Source organism: Pan paniscus, chromosome 12, assembly GCF_029289425.2.
Source record: "Pan paniscus chromosome 12, NHGRI_mPanPan1-v2.0_pri, whole genome shotgun sequence".
NCBI lineage: Eukaryota > Metazoa > Chordata > Mammalia > Primates > Hominidae > Pan > Pan paniscus.
The window spans coordinates 53,551,978-53,573,342 of NC_073261.2; the positions used below are offsets into that span (position 1 = coordinate 53,551,978).

Sequence of the window (21,365 nt, forward strand, 5' to 3'; positions counted from 1 at the left end):
GTGAAGGGCCTGGGTGGGGCAGCATGGGCTACTGGTTAGGAAATAGGCCTTTGAATCAGATTGACCTGGTTCGAATACCAGCTTCATTACTTAATGGATGTGAGATGTGGGGTGTTGCCTAATATTTCAGCTTTCTTATCTGTAAAATGGGACACGTGATTTTTACTGCAAAGGATTGTTGTAAGGATTTAATGAGGTTGATATATGTGAAGTACTTACTTTGTATATTGTGCTTGGCACACAGAAAGTGCTCAGTGCATTTTTTGGTTTGTTTTTGAGATGGAGTCTCACTCTGTCACCTAGGCGGGAGTGCAGTGGCGTGATCTTGGCTCACTGCAACCTGCGTCTCCCAGGTTCAAGTGATTCTCCTGCCTCAGCCTCCTGAGTAGCTAGGATTACAGGCACCTGCCACCATGCACAGCTAATTTTTATATTTTTAGTAGAGACAGGGTTTCACCATGTTGGCCAGGCTGGTCTCAAACTCTTGACCTCAAGTGATCCACCTGCCTCGGCCTCCCAAAGCGCTGGGATTATAGGCATGAGCCACTGTGCCCAGCCTGCTCAAAACATTTTAACCACTAATGCTGGAACTGAATCAATGCGACTCACATTCTTTCTATTTGGAGGACATAAACATTAGGCCATCTTGCCATCTTCACTGGAGGTTTCCAATACTGCTTACTGCAGACTTGTTCCTGTTGCTGAGATGTGTGGCCTCTGGCCTCTGTGGAGGCTCACAAAAACTGCTGACAGTAGCAGAAGCTAGTTTAACTACTGCTGAATATATGTCGTCTATGCAGCAGCCTGGATGGGTGAAAAACTTGCTGAGTGAGATGCTAAAATGGGTGTCTGAAGGGACCCTCGGTCATGTATTTCAAGAGATCTTTAGAAATACAAAAGGCTCCATACTCTCCCTACCCCTCCTACATCTGTTTGGAATTGTTTAAACATGAGTAATGAAACAAAACGAGGACAGGCAGAGATTATCTAGAGACAGACAGGTTTATCAACTTGCTCTCTTCCTGGCAAATCAGGACTTGTAACCCATTCCCCTTACTACTGGTTTGTTTATTTTTAAAATGCATTCTTAGGTAATGACTACTATTTTTATTAAAAAAGCAGTGCATGCACAAGGAAAATAATTCCAAGAGTGCAAATGATAATTACAAATTACCTTCTTACTACTTCAGACTCCTTCTTTCCAATTTTTTTTTTCCTGGATGCCATTACTGTTAACAGTTTTTTGGGCATTTTTTCAGACATATTCTATCTATGTAATATTATATATATGTATATGTGTGTGTGTATATATATCAAAGCGTATATATGAGTATTTATTCTTTTAAAAAACAAATGAGGACAGAGTCTACATATTGTTTCATGCCTTGCATTTTTCCACTCAACAACTACAACTTGGAGACAGTTTCATGTATGACCATAGAGTCTTTTGTCTTTCTTTTTAATGATTGCATAATAGTCTATAGTATGGTTGTAGCACAAATTATTTAGCCTAAACTTCCAGTTTGGTTCTTCTCTCATGCCTTTTTTTTTTTTGTCAGTGGAAACTCTCTTCTACTAGTCACTGTGGTACTAAACCTTGGAGTAATATCTAACCTTTTTGGTATCTAGTAAATCCTGTCAATTCTCTCTTTTTGATGTTTTTCCTACTTGTTCATTCTTTTTCATTCTCATTGCTGCTTCCCTGGTTTAGGCCTTCTCATCTCCTACATTGTTGCCTTATCTCCAAATTCTCTGTCTCTGCACATCTTGCACACTTGCCCTTCACCAAATTTCCTAACGCCCACATTTTGATTGTGTCACTCCTCTTAAAAACCTGCACCTGTAATCCCAGCACTTTGGGAGGCCGAGGCGGGCGGATCATGAGGTCAGGAGATCGAGACCATTCTGGCTAACACAGTGAAACCCCGTCTCTACTAAAAATACAAAACATTAGCTGGGCGTGGTGGCGGGCGCCTGTAGTCCCAGCTACTTGGGAGGCTGAAGTAGGAGCATGGCGTGAACCCGAGAGGTGGAGCTCACGGTGAACTGAGATCCCGCCACTGCACTCCAGCCTGGGCGACAGAGCGAGACTCAGTCTAAAAAAAAAAAAAAAAAAAAAAAATAGCCGGGCGTGGCGGCGGGCGCCTGTAGTCTCAGCTACTCCGGAGGCTGAGGCAGGAGACTGGCATGCACCCGGGAGGCGGAGCTTGCAGTGAGCCGAGATCGCCCCACTGCACTCCAGCCTGGGCGACAGAGCAAGACACTGTCTCAAAAACAAACAAACAAACCCCAAAAAAACCTTCAGTGCCTTCCCATTCATTGTGTTACGTAAAAACTCAAGCAATGATTAATAAATCCGATTTTTAAATTGTAACTGATGAGTTCATGAAATGCAGATGCCTGGATCAGAATCTCCAGATGTATGACTGTCAGTCAGTCTGTATTAAAAAAAAATGTTTCCAGGTGCTTCTGTTGCAGTTGGTTGTTGGATCAGTGGAACCATTAGAACAAAGTACACATTTCTCAGCCCAGTATTTAAGGCTCCTCGTAATTTCTCTCCAGCGAACCTTTCCAGACCCATCCCTTACTACTACGTCTTTACACGTCAGTGCAAATGAAATTCTTTTTGGCTGTCTGGATTCTCCTCACACCTTCCAGTTATGCCTTTTAACCTCCGAAACCCAGTGTCTTTATGAAGCCTTGGCAACCAGAAGAGATCTCTGAACTCCATTATCGGAACTGGCTTACAGCTCACAGTTTCGAATTCTCCAGCTCCCCGTGTCTCCCCCACTAGATTGTAAGGCCTCTGTCAGACATTAAGTTAGACTTTATTATTCGCGCCGACGGAGCCTTGGCACTTTGTGGCAAAGGTGGTAAACAAGAATTTGTAGGTTTAGTGCCACTGCCTGACTTGATCATCACTGTTTACGCACTGTCGTTAACTGTTTTTGCTTACAGTGGGCTTCAACAAGTATTTGCGGATTCCATGTATGAATGAACGGAATCCAACCTAGCATTTCCCAGAGAACTACAAATCCCAGCGGACATTACGCAGAACGCCGACGGACGTGGTGACGCAAGGGGGCGTGTCGAGCCTGAGGGAGGGGTCGGCCTGCGGGTAGCCAGAGGCTGGGGCGGCTGTGGAGCCTGTGGTGGGAGCGGCATTGTGGGGCAGGGAAAAGGTGAGCCGAGCCGACGGAGGGGACGCGCTGCGGGGCGCCCCCAGTCTATGGAGCGGGGTAAGATGGCGGAGGCGGAGAGCCTGGAGACAGCGGCAGAGCACGAGCGGATCCTGCGAGAGATCGAGAGCACTGACACGGCCTGCATCGGGCCCACGCTCAGGTACCCCGGGTGCCGGGACCACAGAGGGGCGGGAACGGGCGGGACAGGGCAGGCTTCTCTGGGTCGGGCCTCCGGCCGGCTGTCCCCAAGTCCGGCGCCGGCCCCTCCCTTCGGAGAGACCCTGCATACCGGGCGAGGCGGGTCTCCCTTCGCAGCCCCGACGCGGGGTCCCTTCCCGGCGCCCTACAGCCCAGTGACTCAGGACGCTCCCGCTGCCTCCCTCGGGGCAGGAGCAGCCTTCGTTCTCCCTCCGAGGCTGGTCCGGCGCTGGGGAACGAGAGGGCGCCCGACAGATGGTGGTGGCTCCCGGCAGATCTTCCCCCTGGGGACATCACCCTTCTCCCTCCGTCTCTAACTACGTCCTGCCCTAGACAGGAGTCCTGCTCTTCAGACAACACAGAATTTCACTCCATGGTCTAGTGCTCGAAATCAAAGTCTTGCCTCAGAATCACAGCCACTTCTCAGAAACGAGTCCCTGGAAATCCTAGGCCTGGATGGAAGTTTCCCCAACCCGCGCCCCTCTCCTGGGAGCCGCTGCTCCTTTATCCCTGCCTCCCTGTTACGAGGACGACCCTCGCCCACGGTGCAGCCTCCTCATCGCTGGGGAAAATTGACCCTGCTGCCGCTCCCCAGTTATCATTTTTTTTTGCACGCACATCTCCATTTTATTTGGAGATGTCAAAAGAAATCCCTACTTACCTCAACTTATTTAACAAATTTAGGTAGCACTTGTTACATAAAGTCCAAGACGTTGTATAAAGTGATTTACAAATGCAACTTATTTAAGCTACAAAACAACCGTATTAGGTAGGTTCTATTACTCTACTTTTACAGACAGGGCACAGATAGGTTAAGTGACTTGCCCAAGGTCACAGAGAAAATAAAGTGGGGGACTCAGATTCCTACTCGGATAGCCTGGACCCAGACACTTAACCACTGTTTTGCCTCAGCTGGGGATTATCGGCTACCTGTACTTCCTGCTGGTAACTACTCACTAAGCCCAGTTTTGAACTACTTTCCCCCTTCCCCTCATGTTACTGGTGTCCTAGAACGAACTCATCCTTATCCCTTACTGTTATGCATTCTGATCATGCAGCCAATACGTAGATAACTATTCCTACCCTCCTTGCACAGTCTTGGGTCACTGCCCCTCCCATCAGAAAAGTTATTACTCACTGCTTGCGTTTTCTTGGGGTAAGTTGACTCAGGAAAGACTAATTGGAGGGCAGGCTGGAAATTACTCCTCCTCTCCACTTGCACAGCTTCCTTCTCCAGGACACATTGTTAGCACATTTCTGCCAGTACCACCCCTGGTCATAACTATCCTTAGTAGTTTGCCTTTTGTCTCTTTATTTATTAAAAATAATGGCAAAAACCGCAATTACTTTTGCACCAACCTAATATTCATTTATTGAGACAGGGTCCCCTTTTGTCTCCTAGGCTGCAGTGCAGTGATGTGATCGTAGCTCACTGCAGCCTTGACTTCCTGAGTTAAGATCCTCCCACCTAAGCCTCCTGAGTAGCTGGGACTACAGCTGTGCACCACCACCACACCTGGCTAAGTTTTAAACTTTTTGTAGAGATGGGATTTTGCCATGTTGCCCAGGCTGGTCTCAAACTTTCGGGGTCAAATGATCCTCCCACCCCAGCCTCCCAAAGTGTTGGGATTACAGGCATGAGCCACCGTGCCTGGCCCCTTTGTCCCTTAAAGTGACTTTTAGCTCCCTTTTTTGGACCAGTTCTTCCACACAGTTGCCTGTCTCTCCACCGACCCCCATTGCCTTATGATCAGGACCATTGTGCTTTTCTCAATTCCCATTTTCTTCAGCTCTTAAGGGTCAATGGTCCTACACACATTTTCCTGTATACTTCAAATCATCTCTAGATTACTTATAATACCAAATATAATGTAAATACCATGTAAATATATGTTATACTGTATTGTTTAGGTAATAATGACAAGACAAATGTCTGTAGCATGTTTAGTGCAGTTGCAACCATCCTTCTTTTTTTTTTTTTTTGGGACAGGGTCTCACTCTGTTGCTCAGGCTAGAGTGCAGTGGCACAATCGCTGCAATCACTGCTCACTGCAGCCTCGACTTCCTGCTGATTCTCCCACCTCAGCCTCCTGAGTAGTTGGGACTACAGGCGTTCGCCACCATACCTGGCTAATTTCTTATATTTTATATAGAGATGGGGTTTCACCATGTTGCCCAAGCTGGTCTTGAATTCCTGGGTTCAAGCAATCCACCTGCTTTAGCCTCCCAAAGTGCTGGGATTACAGGCTTGAGCCACTGCACCTGGCCACTGTCCTTTTTTTTTGTTTTTTTTTTCTTAAAACTTTGATTTGAGAAGTTGGTTGAACCTGCAGATACAGAGGGTCAACTGTATATACATTACGGTTTAAATATAAGTTACCCAGTCTCCCTAAAACTTGTTTCATTGTTATTACTGAGTTTTTTCACTGAAAAGTGGGGTTTTGTGTAGGTAGATGGATTAAGAGGTCTTTTGCCCTAAGGGGACACTGTAAAAAAAAGAAAGTTTGAGACTCATTACCAGTTTTACTTGCTTTTCTTGACTTCCTATATGATTATTATGGGCTCATCATTTTTGATCTCAACTTTTTTTTTTTTTTTTTTTTTTTAGCAGATTACACTGAATCTTACTGTCAGACCCAGGGTTCATTCACTTGAATATCCTATAATACAAGGAGTACCCACTGCCTTTGTCTTTAGTCTAGCTGTCCCTACCCATATTCATAGGGGATGATCTCACCTTTTTTCCTTATCCCGTTCAGAGGCAGCAGCATGCACAGACTTGATGTTTCAGATCCCATGCCTTACTTGGGATGTGCCTCTATTGTCATTATCTCCTGTTTTTCATCACTCTCATGAAACAGGTTTGATTAAGGCAGTAGCTCTCTTGCCTTAACTACTCTCAGTTGTAAACCTCGAACTTTTCCTCTTCATAGTATGTCTTTCCTCTTTCTTCATCTTTTGAGGTAACATTGTGAAGGCACCAGATTCTTAACTGTTCGTGAGATGGGTTTTCTAGCTGAAGAGAAACTAACGAACAGAGAAAGTAAATTGAGAGCAGATATTAGATTAGTATATCTATCCCTAAAATACCTGCTCTTCAAAAAAATCCACTTGGCTATATTGCCTAACCAGACTCTTTCCTTTGCCAGCTATTATTTGTGTATCATTACTTGCTTTCTTTCTTTGCTATGATACTGGATTATTTTTTCCAGTCTTACTCCTTTTTGTTTGAGGAGTCACAGTGGCTTGACTTTTTCATTATATTACTAATATTATTTTAGTTTTGAGCTGTACATGCAATGTTGGTAGATTCCCATCTATCATAAGGATATACCACCTCTTCTTTTTCATTGTAATTCTGAAAGGCCCAAGCATATCCACACATAAAGAGGGTGTTGCCTAGCAAACTCTTTTGGGAAAGTAGCTATCTCTCTCTTTGTCTTTACCTTAAAAATTATTTTGTTATCTGTGAGTCCTAATTTTGGAAAGAGGCCTATAAGATGTTAAAGCCTGCCTGTCCTGTTTTTAAAATAATGTTCATTCCTGCTTTGTGTTATAAATACTAAAATTTTGATGACAAATCATTTATGAACAATAGCTCCCTGTTTTCATTTTTCAAATCCCATCCCTATATCTCTACTTTTCCTTCACATCACTTACTCAGTAGAAGTCATTTCTTCACTTGGTACTCTGGGTAATAGCAATTAACATTCAGTCTAATTGTTGTTTAAGATTTTGTTTTCAAACTTAAAATTTAATATTGAAATACATTGCCATTAAAAAACAACTATATTGAGATATAATTCATGTATCATACAATTTACCCATTTAAAGTATACAATTAAATGGTTTTGGGTATGTATATTCGCAGAGTTGTGCAGCAATCACCACAACCTAATTTTAGAAAATTTTCATTACTCAAAAAGAAACCTTGTACCCATTAGCGGTCTCTTCATTCTGTTCCCTCTCTCTCCCTAGGCAATCACTACTTTTCTTCATGGGTTTGGCTGTTCTGGACATCGGGACATTTTGTATAAATGGAATCAAACAATATGGGTTTTTTTGGTAACTGAATGTTTTCAAGGTTCATCTATGTGGTAGCATGTATCAGTACTTAATTTCTTTTTATCGATGAATAATATTCCATTGTGTGGATATACCACATTTTATTTGTTCATCAGTTGATGGACATTTGGGTTGTTTCCATTTTGGGGCTGTGGAACAATGCTGCCATGGCCATTTGTATACTAGTTTTTGTATAGACATATGTTTTCATTTTTGTTGAGTATGTACCTAGGAGTGGAATTTCTAGGCTGTAAGGTAACTCTATGTTTAACATTATGAGGAACTGCTAGACTGTTTTTCCAAAGTCCATGCGCCATTTTACATTCCTGTAGCAATGTATCAGGGTTCCAATTTTTCCACATCCTTGTCAACACTTGTTATCATCTTTTTTACTTTGCCATCCTTGTGGGTGTGAAGTTGCATTTCATTGTAGTTTTGATTTGCATTCCCGTAATAGCTGTTCTTTTCATGTGCTTATTGGTCATTGTTTATCCCTTTTGGATCCTTTGCCCGTTTTTACATTGGGTTATTTGCTTTTCTTTTTTTGGTTGAGTTGTAGGAGTTCTCTATGTATTCTGAATATGTCCTGTTATCAGATATATGATTTGTAATACTATATCCTATTCTGTGATTTGTCTTTTCCATTTTTTGATATCTTTCATGTTCTTAGCTTTTGCTGCACAAAAGTTTTTAATTTAAATTAATTCCAGTTATCATTTTTTTTCTTATTTTGTTTCATGCTTTTGATGTTATATTTAGGAAACTTTTGCGTAATGCATGATCATGAAGATTTGCTCCTATATTTTTTCTAAGTGTTATATAATTTTATCTTTTACATTTAGATCTGTGATTCATTTTGAGTTACTTTTTGTTTACGATGTAAGGAAGAGTGTCCAGTTTCATTCTTTAGCATGTGGATATCCAGTTGTTCCAACACCATTTGTTGACTGCTTTTTTTATTTTTTAAAAAACCCAGATTCCTGGTTGATTTATTTTGATCTCCTTATCAAGATTTATGTTCCTTATTTGTGGCAGAAATGTAACATTGAAAACCCTGTTATTGAGTTTATGTGATTTTTGCTAGCTAGCCTAACTTCCTTCATTTAGTATTCTCACCCAGGGAAGTTTGCTCTAGTTTTCAGCGAAACTTTTTCTCTTTTTAGCTCAATTCCTGTATCATAAGAATGATTTGATTACTATATTTGGTCTTGGTAAATAACTTTAGGGACTGATTATTGTCTTCTGGAATTATTTTGTGTCATACTACCCAGTCTTATGTAACATAAAGTATATTAATGATACAGTTACCTTTTTCACTGTTAAAACAGTATGTCAACATATGGAATTTGGAAACCAGATTAAAAATTGCTTACAATTCTGTAACACAGCTGCTGTTGTTTTGGTGCTTTTCCTTCTAGAACTTTGCCTTATATATTTTATTATTACAAAGCTTTACTTATGGGTGTAGGAATAATTTTCTGTCTTGCTTTTTTAAGTTGTTTGTTTATAAAGCTACCTCTTTATAAACAAGAAACAAATTGAGGGGGATATTTTCAAAAGGCTGTTTTATTTAAGGTCATTTGATAAGTGAATATGGGGATGTGGCATCCACTTACTACTTCTGTGCCTTTGACCACATGGCTCTTATTTTTCCATCCAGCACCCTCTCCCATTAATTCATCTTTACAGAGATCAGTTAATCATAATCCTTGGTTCGTGACACTTTCTCATTATAGGTCCATGGCTCTCTTTAATAAATTAAATCAATTTATTTTTATAAGCAACTTACCACCCAAGTGGGCAATTTTTTCTCATCTAAAAAGTGATTAGAAAAATGAAGATAAAGCATCCTTCATGGTACAATGCAAGGTACCAAGCTAGGACTACTGCCTAGCAGGTAGCATGAATGATGCTTTCTCTCTCTCTCTCTCTTTTTTCTTTTCATACTCTTCCTCCAATGTAGATGGGGTGCCATGGTACCTGCTAGGCATTGGTCACTCAAGTGTGAGTCATCTTCCACCTTTACCCTTGGGTTTGCTATGTGGACTTAAGTATTTCTATTTTTTGAGTTTTGTTAGTTTAGTGGTTAGCCTATTTTTTTTGTTTCCTTTTCCTGGTCCCACATATCTAAGGGATGTAATACTTATCAATAATCAATCCTGGGAGGGGTTATTTTGGGGTGGAGCAGAGAAAGGAGGAGGAGATAGGAAATAAATATATAAAAGCCCTTCAGGTAATTGTGATATACTCCGTCCTTGACAATCACTGAGGGGAAGAACATTCCCATTGCTCATGCTTATTTTTTAATAGTAGTGCCCTTTTAAAAATGACATTTTTATATTTTAATTATAAATGTAATAGAATGACTTAAGAAGAAACAACAACAAATAACTTAATTCTATTACCTTTCCACCACTTTTATATTTTTATATTTCCTTTTAACTTTTTTATATGCATTTTATTATATTAAATATTAGATGATTATTATGTGTCTTGCTTTTTCAGTTAACATGTTATATACAGGTTTATACATTATAATGATGTCACTTTAGTGGCTTTATTAATGAATTGATTCATTCATATATTCATTCAATATTGAGCAATGTCTATGTGCCAGATACTCTTCCAGGCTCTGGGGTACAGCAGGCAGCAATATAGACAAGTCCCTATCCTTATAGAGCTTATAGAGTCCGGAGTGGGCACTTACAGAATAAATGAATAAATATATAACGTAGTGCTATTTAGCGATTAATGTTACATAATGACTGGGTTATTGCTTTCAATTAGGGGATTAGGAAAGGTAGCTTTGGCAAAGGTTTGAATAGAGTGAAGCAACAAGCCATATGGCTCTCTGTGAGGGAAATACCTTCCATACAAAGGGGACAGTAAGTGCCAAGGCCCTCAGGAAAAGGATAACGGTGGGAAGTGGTGGTAAGAAAGTAGTCAGGGTCCAGATCATGTAGACTAAGAAAGAGACTTTGATTTTATTCTAAATGTTATGGAAAGGTACAGGAGAGTTTTTATTCTGAGCATTATGGGAAAGTACAGGAGAGTTTTGAGCAGGAAAGTGACATGTGGTCACTTAGATTAAACAAGGAATGTGGCCAGGTACAGTGGCTCATGCTTGCAATCTCTGCACTTTGGGAGGCCAAGGAGGGCAGATCACGTGAGGCCAGGAGTTCAAGACCAGCCTGGCCAACATGGTGAAACCGTGTCTCTACTAAAAATACAAAAATGGCCTGGCACGGTGGCTCATGCCTGTAATTCCAGAATTTTGGGAGGCCGAGGCGGGCGGATCACAAGGTCAGGAGATCGAGACCATCCTGGCTAACATGGTGAAACCCCGTTTCTACTAAAAATACAAAAAAAAAAAAAAAAAAAAAAAATTAGCTGGGCCTGGCGGCAGGCACCTGTAGTCCCAGCTACTTGGGAGGCTGAGGCAGGAGAATGGCGTGAACCTGGGAGGCGGAGCTTGCAGTGAGCCGAGATCGCGCTACTGCCCTCGAGCCTGGGAGACAGTGCGAGACTCGTCTCAAAAGAAAAGAAAACAAAACAAAAATTAGCCTGGCGTGGTGGTGGGCACCTGTAATCCCAGCTACTCAGGAGGCTAAGGCAGGAGAATCACTTGAACCCAGGAGGTAGAGGTTGCAGTGAGTGGAGATCGCACCACTGCACTCCAGCCTGGGCGACAGAGCGAGACTCTGTCTCAAAAACAATGACAACAACAACAAACAAACAAGGAATGTTCTGGCTGCTGTGTGGAGACAGAGTAAGAGAGGAAACAGGGAAACCAGTTAGGGGATGTTTGCAGTAATAAGAGGCAAGAGATGGTTATGGCATGCAATATGGTAATAGGGAGGAGGTGATGAGAAGTAGCTGGATTTAGAATATGTTTTGAAGGTAGTGCCAAAACGATGGATTAGTTATGGGAATTAAAGAGAGGATCAAGGATGATTCCAAGGCTCTTGGCCTAAGCAATCAGATGATGGTGATGCCAATTATTGGGATAGGGAACAATAAAGGGAGGAACTTTACTTTTCTTTGAATAACTTATTACAGCCTGACATATTTATTTTTGATTGTCTACCCTGTTGGAATGTCTGTTCAAGGGGGGAAGGGATTTTGTTTCTTTTGTTTGCTGCTGTATCCTGGGAACCCAAAGGGTGCCTGGCATATAGTTGGTGCTCAGTAAATATTTGTTGAACGAATAGAAGAATTAAAAAATTGTATCACCAACTGTTAATTATCTGGGAATTAATTAACTGATTTGCAGATTAACTGTCTTAAAAATATGACTTCTTTTTGAGAGAAAATAAAACTAATGAAAATTTCAAAAGCCTCTACATATCAGAAATGTTTTTTATAACTACATATAACTTTATAGTTCTTCTTTCTCTTCATCAGTCAAAAGTGTAATCTAAAATAATTTTTAAAAAGCCTGTCATTCCTCAGTGTTCTTTGTAGTGCTGTCAAAAGTTTGCAGGTTTAAGAATAGTAACTCTAATGATGAAAGCATTATGATCTGAGTGCATGTTATATAAATAAAGCTTAACATTTAGCAAAAAGTTGAAATTGTACATTTGGGTAAAAAGGGGTGGATAATGTTAAATAAGTTTCATTACAATATGGAATAGGAGAATAAATTTTTTTGTGGTTTGATAAAGAGAAACTTGTTTTTAAAAAATGTCCTCATTGAGTTATCAAGCAAACTGGAAAAATAAAAAAATTATGAAGAATCTGTGGCTAATAAGACAACGTTGATTTGGTTCAGTTAGCTAGCAATGGGCTCTGTGTTTGATTTTGTTTGAGTTAAATAGACAACAATTTTCATTGAAGCTCTTCCAGTGGAGGTTATGCTGATTTGTTATCTGATTGATTAGATTCACACCACAGAAAAATTTAGTAGCCATAGAGAGAAATTAAATGGGAGTGTAGCATTTGCTAAGTATTCCTGTATTAAATTTCAAGAGTTTGTTAGTTATCATCAGATCAAATATGTAATTCTGAGGAACCTGAGCTCCTGGAAATCTTATCTACTGTAATTTTGAAAATAAAAAATGATATAGGTAAATTATCTTGTGTGGGTTTTAAATATTTTATTTAAAAAGTGGAAAGAAAAGGATATGAATCATAGATCTAACAAACATTTTTTGTCTCATTCCTTCTATTTCCCCATTTTATTCGTTTGTTGTTTATTCTTCCATTGCTTTCTTATGCAAATAGGAGCATATATTATCTTATTTTCTCCTTTTTACAAAATAAATAGTGTTATTGTATAGACTTCTGCAGCTTAGTTTTTTAGTTATACATATATTTTGGAGATTTGTCCATATCAGTATATAGAGGTTTTCCTTATTTTTTTTAAATAGCTACATAGTATTCCATTATGTAAATATATCATGGTTTATTAAACTAGTTCTCTGTTTCTGGATATTTGGATTATTTCCAGCCTTTTGCCAGAAAAAATAATGCAGGAAGGGATAGCCTTGAATATTGGTCATTTTTTATTGCACATTTCTTTTTTTATTTGTTTTGTTTTTGAGACGGAGTCTTGCTCTGTCTCCCAGAGTGGAATGCAGTGGCGCAATCTCTGCTTACTGCAACCTCCGCCTCCCGGGCTCGAGCGATTCTCCTGCCTCACCCTGGCGAGTAGCTGGGATTACAGGCGCCCATCACCACGCCCGGCTGATTTTTGTAGTTTTAGTAGAGAAGGGATTTCACCATATTGGCCAGGCTGGTTTTGAGCTCCTGACCTCAAATGATCCGACCGCCTCGGCCTCCCAAAGTGCTGGGATTACATGCCTGAGCCACTGCGCTCGGCCTATTGTACATTTCGTACTGTATCTATAGGATAGATTCCCACAAGTAAGATTGCTAAGTAAAATGATGAATGTATCTGGAATTTGGTAGGTATTACCCACTTTAGAGGTTGTACCATTTTGTTCTCCCTCTAGCAGTCTATGAGATTGCTCATTTCTTTGTAGCTCTTTCAATAAAGTTCTCCGTAGCTTTTTCAACAACCCAAAGACTTTTGGGCTTTTGTCAATATGATGTGATAAATAGTGTTTCAGTGTAGTTTTTATTTTTATTTTTCTTATTGTGAGTGAGGCTGAAAATCTCACAATAATATGTTTAAGGGCTTTTGTGTATGTCTTTTGCTTATTTTTCTATAAGGGGGATATTTTCTTTTTTCTTTTTTTTTTTTGAAACAGGGTCTCTCCCTCTCTTGTCCTGGCTAGAGTGCAGTGGGCAATCTTGGCTCACTGCAACCTCCGTCTCCTGGGCTCAAGCGATCCTCTCACCTTAGCCTCCTGAGTAGCTGGGACTACAGGTGCGCGACACCACGTCCAGCTAATTTTTTGTATTTTTGTTTGAGACGGGGTTTCGCCCTGTTGTCCAGGCTGCTGTCGAACTCCTGGGCTCAAGCCATCCGCTTGCCTCGCCTCCCAAAGTGCTAGGATTACAGGCGGGAGCCACCGCACCCGGCCCGGATTTTTTTCTTTTTGATATTTGGGCGCCCAGGGTAAAAAACCTTTGATGGTTATATGTTGCTTAAATGCATGACGAGTATGTACAGTGGTATTAGTTGTGATTGGTAAATAAACCATTGTTTTTAAGAAACGAAAGTTTCAAACATGCCTCTTTATTATTTTAGTCATAAAGAAGTATCAGTAAACAAAGGCATTTTATTTTATTTTATTTTTTTGAGACGGAGTCTCGTTCTGTCGCCCAGGCTGGAGTGCAGTGGCACGATCTCGGTTCACTGCAAGCTCCGCCTCCCGGATTCACGCCATTCTCCTGCTTCAGCCTCCGAAGTAGCTGGGACTACAGGCGCCTGCCACCACGCCTGGCTAATTTTTTGTATTTTTAGTAGAGACGGGGTTTCACCGTGTTAGCCAGGATGGTCTTGATCTCCTGACCTCGTGATCCACCTGCCTTGGCCTCCCAAAGTGCTGGGATTACAGGCGTGAGCCACCACGCCCGGCAGAATTATAATTTTTTTTAAAAATTGAGATCTGTTAACTCCCAAGAGGACAATGATTTGATGAAAGAAATTTAAGCATGTAATATAAATTGCATACCTGCAAACCTGTTAGAGCTTTAAAATATACATTACCCAGTGAAACATTTAAGGGAGCAAGAACCATCACAATGCAACTAACTAGATTACCTTAATTTGATTTATGATAATACATATGGAGTGGGACTCTGTTAAAACACCTACTTGTCATTCAGTCTTGAAGATCATCATATTGACATGCACTTTGAACTTGCATGAATTTACCTTCAGTTACTACTGTGGTTTGATAATTGATTAATTATTACATAAAAGCAAAAACAAAAGCAACGACAACAATAACGAACTTCTTTTATAACAGTTCTATCATTTCAGTATTTAGACGCTTCCAGTGTTTAGAACTCTAAATAAATGTTCTATTGTACGTTAGATAAATGATGAAGGCCATTTGCCAAAAGTGATGATTTGGATTAAAATATAGGCTCTCTTTCATTATATAGTTTTTGATTAAAAAGCTGTGGAGGAACACAGACTTTCAATTTGACCTTGTTTTCACAGGCCTGGAACATGACAGATTCTGTGACTCACGCATATCTTTTGGTACTATGATATTGTGTAGTGGCATACTGACATCTTGTTGCACATTCCAGCCAAGTCTCTTTCTTCTTATTGTTCTCAACATATCAGTTTTCAAAACTTGCTTCTTTATGTTTTTTTCCCTTTGCAAATTGTGCCTTTGTTTCTTTCCTCCTCTTTGTGCTTGACTTTGTATCTCCCTACCACTTCCTGTAACTTAGAATTTTAAAACACACATTGTCCAGTGAAATATCTAAACGAGCAAGAATCATCACAGTGCAAACCAATTTCTACTTCCTGGGGAAGCTCTGATGCTAATAAACAATGAAATTCTAAAGATATTGATATGAAATGTGGTCTTATCAAGCAATATGAGTGAAGAAAAACAGCAGACATTGGGCTGGACTAAATTTATCCTATGAAAATTTTTGGTATGGAGTTTGATTTAAGGAAAGTCATATTTATGGAATACATTTTTTAAAATGGAAAAAAATAATGCAGCTAGCCAAGTATTTTGTTTTTGGTCAGGTAAAGGAGTTCCTTGACATTTGTAAGGAAGAGATATACAATGATCTTTTGGCATTGGAGTAGCAAAAATAAGAGGAAAGTGAAATGAGAAAAGCTCTTGAAACCCCAAGAAAAATAGATTATTAGAGGCATTTTAAATGATAAATGTGGATTTGATGGTATACTTTGTTATTTGATTTTTAAAATTTGGCTGGGTGTGGTAGCTCACCTGTAATCCCAGCACTTTGGGAGGCTGAGCAGGAGGATCACTTGAGCCCAGGAGTTTGAGACCAGCCTAGGCAATATAATGAGACTCTGGCCTCTACAGAAAACAAAAATTAGCTGGGCATCGTGGCGTGCACTATAGTCCCAACTAACTAGGGAGGCTGAGGTGGGATCACCTGAGCCCAGGAGGTTGAGGCTGCAGTGAGCCAATGTCATGCCACTGTACTCTAGCCTGGGTGACAGAGTGGCATCCTGTCTCTGAAATAAAGAAGTAAGTACAATTAAACTTTTGAGATAATTATAGAATTCATATGCAGTTGTAAGAAATAATACAGAGATCCCCTTTATTCTAGATACTAGTCTATTGTTGGATATGTGGTTTGCAAATATTTTTTTCCTACTCTGTAGCTTGTTTTTTTACCCTCTTAAAAGGGTCTTTTGCAGATCACAAGTTTTTTTAATTTTGATGAAGTCCAGCTTACCAATTTTTCCTTGTATGGAGCAGGCCACTGTCTTTATTAGTGTAGCTATATGTAATATCCTGATACTGGTAGACTGATTCTTCTTTATCTTTAATCTTATCAGAATATTTTAATCTTATTTTATCAAAAGTTTTAGCTAATGTTTCTTTGCCTTTTTATATAAATTTTTCTATAAATTTTTATTTATTTATTTATTAGAGATGGGGGTCTCCCCCAGTCACCCAGGCTGGAGTGCAGTGGTGCAATCTTAGCTCACTGCAGCCTCTAACTCTTGGCTCAAGCTATTCTCCCACCTCAGCCTCCCTAGTAGCTGGGATTACACACACAAGCCACAGTGTCCGGCCACCTTATATGTTTTTAGAATAATCTTTTCTACATCAGCAAAAAAGTCTGCTGAGATTTTGATAGAAATTGCATTAAATCTAAATGTCAGTTTGAGGAGAATTGACATCTTTACTAATGAGTCTTCCAATCCACAAATATTGTATGTATTTCCATTTATTGAGATCTGTTTTGATTTCTTTCAGCATTGTATTTAGCATACAAGGTTGGCACATATTTTGTTAGATTTATCTGCAAGTAATTCATTTTCTTTTTTTAAGTGATTTTAAATGTTACTGTATTTTTAATTTCGGTGTCTGTGTCTTCATTTTCTATTATATAGAAATGCAATTCATCTTTGTATGTTTACCTTGTATCTTTGTGATCTTGCTGGACTCATTTGTTAGTCTAGGAGTTTTTGTGTAGATTCCTTGGAATTTTCTGTGTAAACAATAGTGTTATCTGCAAATGGAGAGAGTTTTAGTTATTTTCCAATTTTTGTGCCTTTTATTTCCTTATTTCACTGGCTAGAACATCTAGGACTATGCTAAGACTGGTAAAAGTGGATATCTTTGCCTTTTTCCTGATCTTAGAAGGAAAGCATTCAGTCTTTTCTCATTAAGTATCATGTTAACTTTAGGTTTTTTTGTGGATGCTCTTTATCAATTTGAGGAAATTTTCCTCTATTCCTATTTTCTGAGAGTTTTTATTGTGAAAGGGTGAATTTTGTTAAATGCTTATAATGCATCATTTTATATGATCATGTGATTTAAAATATTTAGTCTGGTGAAATCTGTTTTGAAGATTGAATGAACCTTGCCTCTTTGGAATAAACCCTACTTGGTCATTGTATACACTTCTTTTTATTTATCTCTGAGTTCTATTTGCTGATATATTGTTAAGGATTTTTGATCTATACTTATGAGAGATATTGGTCTATAATTTTATTTATTTTTTATTGTCTTATGTCTGGTTTTGATAGAGTAACAGTAACTTCTTAAAATGAATTGAGAAGTAGCGCCTCACTCCTCATCTATTTTCTGGAAGAGATTTTAGAATTCATGCTAATTCTGCTTCAAATATTTTGTAGAATTCTTCAATGAAGACTTCTAGGCTTGAAGATTTTAAATTGCAAATTCGATTGACTGTGTAAATTACTGTGTCATATTGGTGAGTTGTAGTCTGTATTTTTTGAGGAATTGGTTTATTTCATTTAAGTTGTTAAATTTATCGTGCCTTTTTTTTTCTTTTAAGTAGAGTCTTGAGTCTCGTTCTGTCACCCAGCTGGAGTGCAGTGGCACGATCTCGGCTCACTGCAACCTCCGCCTTCCAGGCTCAAGAGATTCTCATGTGTTAGCCTCCTGAGTAGCTGGGATTACAGGTGTGTACCACACCTGGCTAAATTTTTGAATTTTTAGTAGAGACGGGCTGGTCTTGAACTCCTGGCATCAAGTGATCCTCCCACTTCGGACTCCCAAAGTGCTGGGATTACAGGCCTGAGCCACCCCACCTGGTCTATTGTGTTGTTTTTTTTTGATATGAGGTTGCTCAGACTAGAGTGCGGTGATGTGATCTCGGTTCACTGGAACCTTCACCTCCTAAGTGATCCTCTCACCTCATCCTCCTGAGTAGCTGGAACTACAGGTGAGTGCCACCATGCCACCACTTTTTGTACTTTTTGTCAGGGCTTTGCCATGTCACCCAGCCTGGTCTTGAACTCCTGGACTCAAGTGATCTGCCAGCCTCAGCCTTCCAAAGTGCTACTATGCCTGGCCTATTGTTTTCTTTTATTATTGCTTACTGACGTATGGTGATATTCCCTTTTTCATTCTTTATATTGGTATTGTGTCATATTTTTTGATTGGCTACATATTTGTCAATTTTATGGTTTCAAAAAACCAAACTTTATTTGATTTTCTCCGTTGTTTTTCTGTTTTAAATTTTATTGATGTCTGTCCTTATTTGATTATTTCTGTCCTGCTGCTTACTTTGGGTTATTTTACTTTTTTCTTCCTAGGTTCTTGTGGTATAGGAGCATAGATTATTGATTTGAGATTTGTCCTCTTTTCTAATGTATACATTTAAGGTGTTAAATGTATACATTTTTCCTTCAAGCATTGCTTTACCTGTATCCCATCAGTTTTGATATGATGTATTTTCATTTTCATACACTTCACTGTATTTTATTTATTTATTTATTTATTTATTTTAGAGACAAGGTCTCGCTTTCTCACTCAGGCTGGGCTCAAAGAATCATCGTGTCTTAGCTGCTTGAGTAGCTGGGAATATAGGCGTGCACCACCACAGCCAGCTAATTTCAAATTGTTTTTTGTAGAGATGGGAGTCTCACCATCTTGCCCAAGCTTCATAAAATTTCCCTTTAGGCTCCTATTTGATCCATTAATTATTTAAAAGAGTGTTGTTTAGTTTCCAAGTGTTTGGACATTTCCTATCTTTCTGTTATTGATTTCTAGTTTGATTTCATTATGGTTGGAGAACATGCTGTATATGATTTCAGTTCTTTTAAATTTGTTAAAGTTTGTGTTATGGCCCAGGATATGCTTTTTCTTGGTATATGTTCTGTGGCTGCTTGAAAATAGTGTGTGTTCAACTGCTGTTGGGTGTTGTGTTTTATAAATATTGAGTAAATCTCATTGGTTAATGGTGTTATCTGTTGATTTATGATTTTCTGTCTAGACAGAAGCAATTGATTAGTTCTATCAATTGTTGAGAGAGGGGTGGTGAAGTCCCTATGTATAATTGTGGAATTATCTGTTTCTTATTTCAGATTTATCTGTTTTGCTTCACATATTTATTAGCTCTGTTGTTTGATACATACACATTTAGTATTGCTATGTCTTCTTGGTGTCATCTTTTTTGATTTGCTAAATATTTGTCAATTTTATCTTTTCAAAAAACCGAAACTTTGTTTATTTGATTTTCTCTGTTGTTTTTGTTTTAAATTTTATTGATGTCTGTCCTTATTTTATTATTTCCTTCCTGCTGTTTACTTTGGGTTATTTTACATTCTTGGTGGGTTGATCATTTCATTGTATAATGACCTTCTCTGTTTTTGATAATTTTCTTTCTTCTGAAGTCTACTTTATTTGATGATAATATAGGCATTCCTGCTTTGCTTTGATCAATGTTTGGATGATATGTCATTTTCCATCCTTTCATTTTGAAACTGCCTGTATCGTTATATTTGAAATGAATTTCCTATCAACAGCATATACTTGTATTGTTTTATAAAATCCACTTTGTTGATCTCTATCTTTTAATTGGTGTATTTAAACCATTTACATTTAATGTAATTATTTATATCCCAAGGCTTAAGCTTAAAGTTTTATTTTTTGTTTATTCTTTCCTTTTTTGTCTCTGTTTTCTTTTTCATGCCTTCCTCTGTGTTATACTTGAACATTTATTTTGAACTCCATTTTGATTTGTTTGTTGTGCTGCTGCTGCTGCTCTTGTTGTTGTTGTTGAGACAGAGTCTCACTCTGTCACCCAGGCTGTAGTGCAAGTGGTGTATTCATGGCTCACTGCATCCTTGACCTCCCAGGCTCAAGTGATCATCTCACCTCAGCCTCCTGAGTAGCTGTGACTATACCACACACAGCTAATATTTTAATTTTTATCTTTTATAGAGGCAGGGTTTTGCCATGTTGCCCAGGCTGGTCATGAACTCCTGTGCTCGAGGAATTCTGCCTCTGCCTCCCAAAGTGTTGGAATTACAGGCATGAACCACTGCACTCAGCTGTGTTTTTTGAGATAGGATCTCGCTCTGTTGCCCAGCTGGACTGTAGTGGTGTGATCATGGCTCACTGCTGCCCCGATCTCCTGGGTTCCATTGATCTTCCCACCTTAGCTTCCCAAGTAGCTGGGACCACAGGTGTGTACCACTATGCCTAGCATTTTAAAAAATTAATTAATTAATTAATTAGTTTATTTGTTGTAGAGACTGGGCCTCATTATGTTACCCGGGCTGGTCTTGAACTTCTGGGCTCAAGCCATCCTCCTGCCTTGGCCTCACAAAGTGTTGGGATTACATATATGAGCCACCATGCTTGCCCTCTGTTGTGTTTTTGAGTGTACTTTTTAGTATAGTTTGTGTGTGTGTGATTTCTCTAGATGCTACATTATTTATATGTAACTTATAGTCTACTAGTGTCATTTTACCAGTTTGAATGAAACTTTGTCTTTCTTTATATCTCTTTACATCATCCACTGTTTACAATTGTGTTAAATATTTCCTACACAAACATTAGTATCATATCAGATTGTGTTATAATTTTTCTTTCTAGTGTCAAACCTAGTTTGGAAAACTCAGCAAAGTAAAGCCTATTGTCTTTACCTATAGTTTTTCTTATTGTGTTCTTTTTTCCTTTTTGATGTTCCAGGATTCCTGTTTTGTTGTTGTTGTTAAATCATTTCTTTTCTGGTTAGAGAACTTACTGTAGCCATAGTAGGTGTTATACGTATGGGCTATAGGAGATGTTTTGACACAGACATGCAATGTGTAATAATCACATCATGGAAAATGGGGTATCCATCCCCTCAAGCGTTTACCCTTTGTGTTACAGACAATCCAGTTATAATCTTTTAGTTAGTTTTAAAAATGTACAGTTAAATTATTATTGACTATAGTCATCCTGTTGTGCTATTAAATACTAGGTCTTATTTATTCTTTTGATTTTTTTTTTTTGTACTCATTAACTATCCCTACTTCTCCTCTGAACCATCCTATTACCCTTCCCAGCCTCTGGTAACCATCCTTCTACTCTCTATCTG

General features: G+C 39.0%; 1 protein-coding gene across 3 annotated transcripts in view; it reads left to right on the forward strand.

Annotated features, from left to right (window-relative positions):
- The first annotated feature begins 3,082 nt into the window (after positions 1-3,082).
- Positions 3,083-21,365, forward strand: part of EXOC6B (exocyst complex component 6B) — a 652,998-nt gene continuing 634,715 nt past the window's right edge. For all 3 annotated transcript variants that reach the window (XR_010109257.1, XM_003808189.4, XM_055107798.2), the window contains exon 1: positions 3,083-3,342. Coding sequence is in view for 2 of the 3 variants with exons in the window: in XM_003808189.4 (XP_003808237.1) it covers positions 3,230-3,342 (113 nt within the window). In the remaining variant the exon portion in view is untranslated. The remainder of the gene's footprint in view (positions 3,343-21,365) is intronic.